The sequence below is a fragment of the Calypte anna genome, chromosome 7 (assembly GCF_003957555.1).
Source record: "Calypte anna isolate BGI_N300 chromosome 7, bCalAnn1_v1.p, whole genome shotgun sequence".
In the NCBI taxonomy this organism is placed as follows: Eukaryota; Metazoa; Chordata; class Aves; order Apodiformes; family Trochilidae; genus Calypte; species Calypte anna.
The window spans coordinates 23,829,613-23,841,895 of NC_044253.1; the positions used below are offsets into that span (position 1 = coordinate 23,829,613).

General features: G+C 33.9%; 1 protein-coding gene across 1 annotated transcript in view; it reads right to left on the bottom strand.

Moving 5' to 3' along the window:
- The window catches only part of TTN (titin), a 245,604-nt gene that overhangs the window by 118,706 nt on the left and 114,615 nt on the right, over positions 1-12,283 (bottom strand). The window contains 9 exon segments of the mRNA XM_030454664.1: positions 1,131-1,214; positions 1,321-1,487; positions 2,927-3,071; positions 3,409-3,469; positions 3,471-3,493; positions 4,025-4,050; positions 4,085-4,103; positions 5,129-5,209; positions 11,692-11,772. Of these exon segments, the coding sequence (XP_030310524.1) occupies positions 1,131-1,214; positions 1,321-1,487; positions 2,927-3,071; positions 3,409-3,469; positions 3,471-3,493; positions 4,025-4,050; positions 4,085-4,103; positions 5,129-5,209; positions 11,692-11,772 (687 nt within the window).

Sequence of the window (12,283 nt, forward strand, 5' to 3'; positions counted from 1 at the left end):
TTTCAACTATGAAGTCTCTCATCCTAATTAATCCTAATTAATCTGAAGAAAAAAAAAAAGCCTTCTACAAGGGCAAGTCAATTATAATGTTCACAGCTACTTACAGTGTGTTACCATCAGACAATGCAATAACTCTGGAAATTCCCAGATGGGAAATACTGATTATAATGACCAAAATACCGGGACAAATTATAATTAGCAGTTAAAGAAAACATTCTGTTCATATCTGTGTCAACATAGGTACATAGAGATATTTCCAATATTTTGCTCTAGCTACAGAAACTACTACTCTCTGCTGAGACTGACGTTTTGCGTTTCTGTCCTTTTATAGAGTCATAGAATCATTCAGTTGGAACAGAGCTTTCATGTGTTGAATCCAACCATAAACCTAACACTGCCGGAGTCCACCTAAACCATGTACTAAACCATTCCTACTAATACCATGAACAACCATTTGTTTATACATTAATTCTTATGTTAGCACACATTTATGTAGACAGTAATTAATCTTATCCATTTGATGCACTGCTATAGCCTAAAGAAATCAAATCTTACTCCCAAACTTACTGAATATGGAAAAAAAAAAAAAAAAGAAAAAAGCCACAAGAACCATAGTACAAAAAAGCCTGGATCTATTTTAGTTGAGGTATGATTGATGCCTCAACACAGCAACTAATATTTGGAACAACTCTCTTGCCTTTTAGATAATCACAGTATACTGTGAAAGATCAATTTAAAATGATATGCATTAAGAAAACCCAAACTATTTCTTATCATGATAATCATGGTGGCACAGACCTTTAGCAAGTGTAGCTCCTGTTGTTTTAAGGAACAATGGTGGGCACTTTCTCTTCTGGGACAGACCTTTCAGGCATCTCAGGCACTTCAAAGATATTAGTGTATTTAATTTTACAATCACAATACAACTGAACATAAATACAGAGACTGAAACACAGAAGACAGTAGAAATGTTCTGAAATAACAATACAGCATACGGACTTGGTGTGACTTGTTTAGTATGCACCATTTAAAACCTCAGATTTAAAGTAACAGACAAAATATAAGAGGTTAAGATAACAAATTAAAGAGAAGATTAGGTGCATTTATCCTGTATTCATGATATCATGTACCTCTGGCTGATGGAAGCTCTGATATTTCAGGAATAACTACAGAAATTGTCTCTTCTGGGACAGCCTTTTCTGTCATCACAGGCTCTTTAAAGATATTAGCACTTTTAGTTAGTGTATTAAGTTTTAAAACAAGGCAGTGCAACATAGTATACTCAAGACAAGAAAAGGAGCTCCTAGTCATAAGAGATACCTTTAGATAGTAGGGGTGCTTGTTTTCTGGATGTAGCAATGGGCTTTTTGGCCAGCTCAGCTGGTGGGCGGTTCCACAGGTGCAAAAACAGCCTCTGGTTCTTCTGAATACCACTTTCAGGCTTTGAATTTGGTGAAGTTGTGTAGAAGGTTCTTGTTTTTGGAGTGCTAAAATTGGTTCTGGTTCCTCAGGTATCAGCAACAGGTTCTGACTTGCAGGGTGCCACAATCGACTTGATTTCTGGATACTGATTTGCTGGTAATCTGCAATAACTCTGTTTCTTCAGGTGCTACATAACGAAGCTGTAATTTTGCTGTGTGGCAATATTAAAGGTTTTGTTTCTGGGCGGGGCACGCACAACATGCTCCAATTGTTTCGGTTTAGATGCCAACTCCTCCTTGGGACTCGCTTCAGATGCCACATGTGATTCAGGTCCCTCCACGGGCCATGAGTAGCTCTGGTTTTTGGGGTTCCACCCAACAGTTTTGTGTTTTGAAGGGTAACAGCATCATGCTGTTAGTTTTTGGGATGACACACCAGGTTGCTTTGGTCCTTCAGGTAACCCAGAAACAAACTCTTGGTTCTCAAGCATCAATAACATGCGCTTCTGAATTTTTATTTTTTGTAAATGCCACAGCAGATTCTTTAGCGTTTGGCTTGGCGCAAAACAGGTCTTGCGACCTCCTCAGATCCAACCAACATGCTCTAGTTTTTTGGGGTCTGCCAACAAACATGGCTTTTTTTTTGGGCCCACTCTAGCAGGTTTCTGGTATCTTAGGTGTTCTACCTCTGAGACTTTGGTTTGAGGTTTTGCAGTGGGTTCTGCTTTCTGGAAACGGGAACAGGTACTTTTTCTGGGAAGGTTGTGCTTGGCCACTTTATGTACATAAAGATATTAGTTCTAATTTAACAACAATCATACCAAATTTACGTGACATAAAACAGAAAACACACATTGTAATGAATATAATAAAAATGACAGGGCATCAATCCTTTATGTAGGCTTTTTAAAGATGAATATACACATTTTTGCAATGTGTGCACAATAATCCACATAGACAAGCTCATGCTTCCCTGAGAAGTGCACATATTCACTGATTGCAGAAACTTAAGAAAATAGGTAAAATCCATTATAACTTTAAGCAGAATAGACAGGAAAAAAGATATTAATAACATTGCAGGTAATAAGACGAAGACTCAAGAATTAGCAGTGATGGCATCTAGTTTTTCTGGAGGAGCTTCTGGTTTTTAAGTACACTGAATCTAGGCTTAGCTACCTAGAATTGGTGCTTTTCTTTCTTCCACTATTGTAACTTTCAGTGATTATTGTGTGTTGTTGTTCATGAGTCCAGGTGGGTAGACTTGTAAAAATAATCCCAAAGTAGTAAGAAGAATTGAAGTATTAAAATATAGGGCATTCAGACTCAAGATTTGTCAGTATCTTGAAAAAGACCCATGTATGTTGTTTCACACACACACACACACACAGATTCATAGAGCAAGGCGTAATCAGAAACTCAGTGAACAGAAGGACGAAAGGAAGCACAATTTTAAAGAGAAAAGGAAAGAATATTGCTTCTGTTATTTTATCAGTGTTGAGACTTACCTTCTCTGGAAAGGTTCTGGTTCTTCACCGTGCAGCCTCTGGTCTGGACAACACAGGTTCTGGTTCTTTACGCACAACCTCAGGTTCTGGTATTTAGGCACAGGGTGGTTTCCTTTCTGGAGCAACTTTCTTCGCACCTCAGGTACTTTAAAGATATTTATTTTGGTTCATTTCAGGAATTTGAAGATAGGAATGAAAAAGAAGACAATAGCTCCAAGATAAAAAATACAAAATGATATAGGAAAAAAAATAACCCTTATATAGTAGCCTGTTTTTTTTTCATCTTGCTTGATCCCACTACTAAATAGACATTCTTGCTTACAGACAGCTATTCACAACTGAAGAAGACAACACATCTTTAACATCTACAAATATCAGAAAAAGGAGGGTAATGAAAACTTTGATAAGATAATATGTAGAGAATAAAATGTAGAGAAACAGATTAAAATTTCTGTGCAATTTTATTAGTATTGAACATGTACCTTTAGGTGGTGGAGGTTCTGGTTTTTTAGGAACTTCAATGTGTACTTTTTCTTCTGAAACCACTTTCCTTGGGCACCTCAGGCACTTTAAAGAAAGTAAGCAGCTTATTTGTATGAAATTCAAACATATGTCTGCAGTATTAAGACACCAAGACACCTAAGAAAAACCTCAAGGACATCAAAAAGTTGAGGTGGTTTGAATGTGAACATCAACATTTTTCTTTGCCCTACAGAAATTCTCTCTGATATCTCACTGAAAGTGCAGACCAAAAAAATACAATTAAAAAAGATATTTCATAGAACATTTACAGTAGAAGTAAATTAAAAATATGTACAAATGGTACTGCAGAAAATGAAGGGTTGTTCTTTTATTAGTTGTGTAGAGCAGTTACCTTTAGTTAAACATTATTTAACATTAAAACGTAACAACAGACAGTATTAGTGGGAACACTAATTACAAAGATATATTTTTTTTCACACAACACATTTATTCACTAGAAAAAACTTTGACAACAACAAAAAATATAACAGAGGTCTTGGATATTGTCTTATATAGTGTTAATAAAAGAGCAAATGGTTTTGTTTCTAGTTTTTTTTTTTCCATAATGACAAGTACCTTTAGTTGGTGGAACTGCTGGTTTTTTAGGCTCTTCAACGGTTATTTCTCAGCTGGGACTTTCTTGGCACTTCTGGCACTCTTTAAAATTAATAATTTTGTTAATACTAAGAATTTAAAGAAATTTAGATAGCTTTAAACTGGAAAATAGACAAACAAAAGGACACAAGGTAACAACATTAAACATAATACACTTTACCAATAGAGGCTTTTTTGCTCTCAGTCTTGATCAAGGTAATTTGAAAGAATTAATAAGATAGAAAGATGGGGAAATATTATATCAAATAAGATCTTATCAGTGAAGTAAGGCAAATTATTGCATGTCTTTATTAATACATGTACCTTTAGCTGTTGTTACTTCCGGCTTTTTAGGCACAGCAACTTTGATTTATCTTCTATTACTACTTCCCTTGGGCTGCTTCAGCACTTTAAGGAAAGATTTTTTCAGTTACTATACTGAATTTTAAAGCGATGTTCAAAAACTTTTCAGTAGAAATTGAAAAGTAGGTAGGTTCATAATGAAGCTGTTGATTTCACATGCTTTTTGTCTTAAGCATCCTTTATTTTTCTGTAGCATCTGAGGAAACATCTCAGAGTTTTTTGGAGTTTCTTCTCTTAGATTATTTTTCAATTTTATTCATCCACCTCCCAAATTCCCATTTGTCAAAGGCTGCCAATTGTGCGTTCTGTATTCCTTGTCACATTCTTCTACACACAACAACTTCTTGGAAGGTTTTCTCCTGTGTTAGACATCTCTACCACTTATTCTGTACTTTGAAATAACTAAATTCTGTTTTAGATTTAATTTTTCACTGTCATTTGGGAATATTTTAAAAGACAGAAGCCCTTTTTTCTTATTAAGATTTTTGCTGTGGTTCTCAAGTATCACTCTGCTCTCTGCGCACTAGTGTCAGTATTTCTAACACACTGGTACATTTATTACAGCCATGATTCAAAAGAAGAATATTTTAAAAAGTAGACTATATAGAACTATAGGTGTAGAAAATAAAAGTACAACACAAACAGACAGTCAAGAAAGTAAAATGCACAGTCAAGGCAGAAGTGTGTTTGTCTTCCAAATTTTAGTTTACTAGTGCAACATACCTTTGGCTGGTGGTGGTTCTGGTTTTCTAGGCACAGGAGTGGGTACTTTCTCTTCTGGAGTAATCTTGAGCACCTCTTGCACTTTAAATAAAACAGTATTTATTTTTGTTATATGTAAGGCATTTAAAAATATGTAAATTATTAAGAAGAAAGAATGTCACATGAAGCACAGCAGAAAGAAATAAAAGATCATATATTGAAAGAAGTATGTCATAAAGAAAATATTGTATATTATTACACACTACTAAGAATTTTTAATAACTGAGAAATAAAAGGTTGTGCTGTTTTTTAATCCTAGTGCCCAAGAGAAAATCTCATCAGAGAGCCATGATTACCAACGAATAAGCTATGTTATGTTACTCTTAGCTTTTTAAGCAACATTTACATTCCCTTCTGAGATAGATTTCTTAGGTACCCTACACACATTAAACATATTAGTGTACTCTTAAGAATTACAAAATTAAACACGGCATACAGAGATTTTAGACAAAACAAGCAGATGTATAAAGATATTGTGACAACAGCTACATGTTTTTAGAAGTGTCTGTGGCTCTATCGCTCTATCCCTGTCAAATAACAGTTTGAGCAACTTGGCTGCTCATCTTTCATCATACAATGGTACATGCCACACAAACTGCCAGTACAGGCAGACTTCTATAATAGCTGAATGAACTAGAACAACTGGCTTCTGTGCCTAATGCTACTTCCATTCAAAATTAAATCAACTGACCCCTAAGTTTAACATGAGTAATGTGAAAGATGAAGTGCATACACTTCTTGCTTGAGTGTTGATAGAATTTTTGTTCAGTGCCAATAAACACCCATGAAAAGAAAATATATTCTGTAAATCTTATTGCTTGTTGACTCACCTACAGTTTTCCTTTTTTTCCCAGTCCCTTTGAACAATTTCTGATACCATTACTATGCCATCACAATGAATTACTTCATGTAGAAGAAAAAGAACAACTCAACTAATCTTTAATTGTTTAACAACTAAACAAAGGACAGAAGAAACTTAAAAAAAAAAGGGGGGGAAGGAAATGATAAGTTGGCCTATAGCTTTTTGCAGTTGGGTCCTTCTCGCTTTTAAGACAAAGACACAAGTCTCTCTTTAGAAATAATTATCTAGAACAATTCAAGCACTTGAAAGGTATTTGCTGGTATTAATTTTGTTTTATGACTTAACGTCAAGTTGAGAACAAAAGGGACATACACGACATAGAAGTGACAAATCTGACACAAGTGGACATGAACTATATAAATCAAAAATTATATAAGAAACAGAAAAGATATCAGAGAAAAATCTCAGTTCTATTAGGCTTTCAAAATACCTTTAGATGGTGGAGATTCTGGTCTTTTAGGCACAATAGTAGGTTCTGTCTTTTTAGGCACAGTAATAGGTACTTTTTCTTCTGGAACAGCTTCCTTAATGACTGCGGGCACTTTGAAGATATTAGTTCATTTTAAGAATTTATGTAGAATAAAATAGAAGTAAAAAAAATCTCAAGTTTATAATGTAACTAAGGTACTAGAAGAATGAACACAAATATTAGTTACATTGAACATGAACTAAATCATGAACATGAATAATTTAATATCCCTGTAATGCATGAGTTTGCAAATTGCAGGAAGAGATGATAAGGAAGATATAGATATACCTCTACGTGCTGGAGCCTCCTCTTTTCTATGAACAGTAGAAATTTCTTCTATGTGCATCTCCTCATAAACTTCATGTACTTGAAAGATATTAGTTTAAATACTTAGCATTAACTTCAGAAAACAAGACAATGCACAAGACAAAGAACAAACACAATACAAATACTCAAGCTCATCTGAAGATTCAGAGGTCTTTTTCATATTTACATTAAAAATTAGGATTCTTTGGAATGATGGTAGAATTCTCATACTCTCCACTGACCTGACCTCTAAGCTTGCTGGAAGATGAGTGAAATGGTCTACACTGAGCTATTTTCTTGAGTGAAAAAAGACTGGTGCTGTGTATCTAAGCCTTGTAACTTTTCTGTTTTTCCCCCTCCCTTGATCTCAAGTAGCAGGGGCCCTTGCAATTGTCCCTTTGACATGTAAAGCTAATTTTCTTCTTAAGAGCAACTACAGATGTCATAATTTTTAATTTGGTTTTTTTTTTACATTCATTTAATACTGTCACAGCTAAATAAAACTGCTTACTGAATATTTTCAAAATACTTAAAAGTATTATATATGAATACATATTTATTACCCTTCAAATCCCACTCAAATTTGTACCTGTAAGGTGTGAAGCATCTCCTTTAGGTAAAGCAGGTTTTTTGTCTTTGTGGACAGCTTTCTTTGGTACTTCAGGAACTTAAAAATATTAGTTTATTTTAGAAATCTGCACTAAGATATAAGTAGTACAATTCTTTAAAACGTTACAAAATTATACAGGAACAAAATAAAAATACATGGCATTAACCTCGGAATACAACTGAACTTCATTTTCTGGTTCTCATTAAATAGTTTCCTAACTTCTAGTGCTAACAGGTCTAGGTCTGAACTTCTCCTTCTCTGAAAATACAGTAGTTAGGTGTTTGGCTTTTGTCCTTATCAAGCAATCTTTAGGAATTTTGGCAATTTAAAGTTTTGGGGTTTTTGTTTTTTTCATTTGTTTAATTTCAAAATCACCTACTAAACCAATGCAGAACTCCAGTGCAATCAACTAAATATTATGTTTCAAATATCTATAGAGTTCTTCAGCACTGGAATTTTATTACAAAAGAATATTTATATGAAAAAAAACAACCTGTGGTTTTGTATTTAAAATTTGATTTAAAATTTTACCTTATTCTTGGATTTACTAAAGAAAATATTGCAAAGAGCGATTCTACAATTTAAAAATTTGATTTAAATTTAATTAAATTTAAAATCTTAACTTCTCTTTGCAGAATGCATAAATCCGAGTAGCTGCTAACACAAGCCAAAAATAAGACCTCATAGAAAATATTACTTGAATTTGTTTTACTGAATGATGAATTATTCTGTCTAAAGAATTGATTTGTTATTTTAGCATATGAAGAAAGATGCTGAAATAACTTTGGAACTCTTTGAAAATGGTTTTATTATGTTAATGTTTTTAATTTCTCATATCCCCATAGGTATGCTACAGTTCCAAGACAAAAACAAATAAGGAAACAGACAGAATCTGTTCTTTTAACAAGACAACTGTCATGAAACTGTATATAGCACCTGGCCATGTTGATCAAGAAACATAAGCATGCTTTGTGCCTCCCTTTTGAAAGAGGCTAGAGAAAATGCATTTGGAGGTCATGTACCTTTAGCTGGGGGAGCTGCTTCTGTAGGTACTGCAGCAGGTATTTTCTTCAGTGGGACAGTTTTCTTTGTCACTGCAGGTACTTCAAAGATATTACATTTTTTAAAAGAAAATTATAATGAACGAAATGTAAGTAACAAAGAACAAATTACAAGCACATAGAATTTTAGGAAACACTAGAATTAACACATTAAGTAACAGAATAGCACAAGGATGGGTTGATGAAGATGAATAACTAATCTGTAAGAATGTATTATACAGGTTGCTCAAATAGCTGGTGTACCTTTACTAACTGGAGCTTCTGGTTCTTTAGGAGTAAGAGCAGGGACTTCTTCTGTAGGAACTTCTCCAAAAACTTCAGGCTCTTCAAAGATATTAGTTTATTTTACTTATTTTAGTATTATTTACAAGGCAGTATTAGAAAGACAACTTATAAGACAAAACTGCAGACACACAGATGGGCAAAAAGCTGTTTGAACATAAATTATTTAAATATCTCATTTCAGCCTCATCATTTACCTACAATTGACAGAAGTGACCATCTCCAATTATTAAAATAGAAGTTTATGGAATATTCAATACTCTTTTTGAGTTACTTAGGTCTGTGTTTTACAAATTGTTACTGAATTTCACCTGGTGTTAGCTATCTATATCCCAGCTCAAAAATTAGTTAAGTCTTACACAAGACGGCTCTTAAACCAGTGTTTACTTAAGTTCATTTCTTTGGTCCAACATGGCTAAAGTGCTTTCCTGGATCAGAAATTTAATTTCTTTCTTATTTGTGTTTCTTTCTCCCATTAGTAGGGGAGAAAGGACCATTTTTAAAGTGCTAAACTATAGCTAAATTTGGGGGTCTCAAGGACATGGATGAAAGTTACTTTCATATAATTAAAAATTAATTGAAAGTTCGTCGTATTTTACAGAACAATCTAGTGCATGAATTGATAAATTCTCTGCATTTTACTACTTGGTAGATGTGTTGTTGATGTACCTTCATACAAAGGAGACTCCTCTTCTCTAGGAACAGTGGTGGACACTTTCTCTTCAAAGACAGTTCTCTTATGAAACTCAGGAACTTTAAAGATATTAGCTTTCTTTTAGTAAAGTAAAAATAAATTTCAACTGGTAAAATCCCAAACAAATAAACCCAGAAAACTAAGTTCTTTTGATGTTCCAAGTATCGGGCCTTTTCAAGAACAAAACATAGCACTGCTTTAAAACTGCCTTGCTGGAACAATTAATTATGTGGAAAAGATCAGTTTCTCTTCTCTTAGAGAGGAAGCCATTCGTTTTTCTTAGTTTATTCTCATGCTTTTCCTTCTTTATGGAAAGCTGAATGGTTACAAAGTTACTAGCTCTTGCCCTGTTATTTCTTCACCAATAGCATGACCAATTTATTTATTTAAACCCCTGGTTTAAACCAAACTGAAAACTACATTGCATATATAAAAGTACTGAAGGTTTATACAGCAATATTAGGTAGCAATACCTCCTCAGCATGTTTTCATTCATAAATGGAGGTATCTACTCTTTAGCACATGTATAGCACATATCTGAAATATTTGCCTTAGAGTTTTCAATGTATCACCTAGAGCTAAATATACACACAGAGACTAGATACTCTTGCCATGGTGTGAAGAATATGACAGTCATTTTAGAAGATGTTAGCTGGGGAAAACAACACTAATACTTCCTTTTCATAAAATCTCATATCAAGGGTTCCTTTACCTTTCATTGCTGGAACTTCTGTTTCAGGTGTGTGTGTAGGTTTCTTTTCTTCAGGGATAGTTCTTTTGGTAACAGCTGGCCCTTTAAGATATAATTCACTTTTAGGGCTTCATAGTTATTTCAAAGAAGTTAGAAAGAAGAACAACAAATCCAACAAGGAAGATTACCGAAACAACAAGGAATAAATGCTTCCTGACAGAAAATCTATGGTAATTTTGAAGATTTTACAGAAGACAAACATATTAAAAACATCTGGAAAGATGGCCATAAACTTGGAGGGTGATAACTCCTTCTTTATAAGAAGAAATGGAAGTATTCTTTCTTTCTGAACTGCTCTGACATGTAGCTTAACAATAGAACACACATTGTTTAAAGCGACTTACAGATTTTCAACAAATCACTTGAAACCAACAGGCAAAAAAAGACACAATCACAAATAATTGAAACAAATTCTGTGTGGACATAAGACATATACACATAAACAAACAATAAAAGTAAAAGACTAAAAGTGGAGATCATGGTTATGAGAGCAATATGGAGGAAATATACCTTTAGCTGGTGGAGTAATTTCCTTTTTAGGATACACAGATACTTGTTTTTCTTTTGGAACAGGTTTCTTCGGTACTGCTGGCACTTGAAAGACATAGGTATTTTTTTAGGAACTTTTGCAGTATGTATATTTATGTAAGAACATAAGTTAAACAAAAGCAAACAATACCAAGACTCAGGAAATTTAGAAAAATACAAAGTATACTGTTCTAAATTGCTATTGAATGGTGGCCTTTCAGGCCACCCATCTGGACTATTTTGCTTGGATTCACATAACTAGAGTCTTCAGTATTCACTGAAAGGAAAACTCTGCCCTCATTAGGTGAATTTATTGCCTGGGATCAGCCTTACATAGCAGTTAGATTTCATAAACTAGCAGCTCTAATGAATACGTGTTCGGAATATGGTAAGGTTTTGATTTGGATTAACTACTTCTGAGCCTTAATGCAAAAAAAAAAAAAAAAAAAAAAAAATTCAGACAATTACAGAGCTCCAGACTAGTACAGAAATTCTACAACCATCCACTGACAAAGGCTATCTGATGTTTTGTAGACCTGATAGGGAGAACACATATTAAGATTATATGCAATCCAGAGCATTACGTTGAAGAATGTTCTAGGTTTTTAGTATTCTGTATGAAACTAAAATTTCACTGGTATGCCACTATAGCTTAAAAGACTTTTATGAATTTATTCATCTGCTTGTTTTCATTGATTAGCTTTAAAATATCACTAACATTGTGGTGGCAAAAATTAAGTCTTGAAGATCCCACCTGAACTTCCTTAGTCCTCAGAAAGTAATTTGTCACAGTGACGTTTTGTTAAAGTAATATAATTTTTTGTATCTTAATGCCTGTCTTTGACTGTACTGCAAAAGGTAAGGGTCAAGCAGTAAAAGCAGCATAGGTAAATTACTGGATTTGGGGATTCCAAGACTTAGGCAGAAGATAACATTTTAAAATTTCTAATAACTGATGTACCTTTAGCTGGTGGACCTTCTTTTTTAGGAACAGGAACAGGTATTTTTTCTTCTGGAAGAGGTCTTTTAGGCACCTCAGGCACTTAAAAAATATTTCATTACAGATTTGAAGTTATTTTTGAGGAATTATACAGATGAAACACAGATACAAAGACACCAAGCAGATAAATCACTCAATTTTAGAGGAACCATCTCATCACTTATGCAGAGACAAGTGCAACATCTTGGCAATGAAAACTAATGAATATCAGTGTACATTTTGCTGGTACATTTTAGATGCACCTTTCATTTGGTGTGAGGGATCCTATGGTCATAAATTGAAATCATGAGAAAGAAGGTCCTACATGATTTTTTACATCTCTGTAACTCAGAGGAGCTAAAGCAGGCAAAAGAAAAAAATATCAACACATAAAAATATTTAATTCAGGCTGAAGCAGAACTATCTAAGCTAGCTCTCTCTCGGGCAGTTAGATAGGGAACTCTTTGAAGGGAAAAACTCCTTAGGAAGGATAGAAGAGGAATAATCTTTGAAATTATTTATCATTACACATAGGACTACAAACAGGGAAAAATATAAACACCAAAAGGAGTCT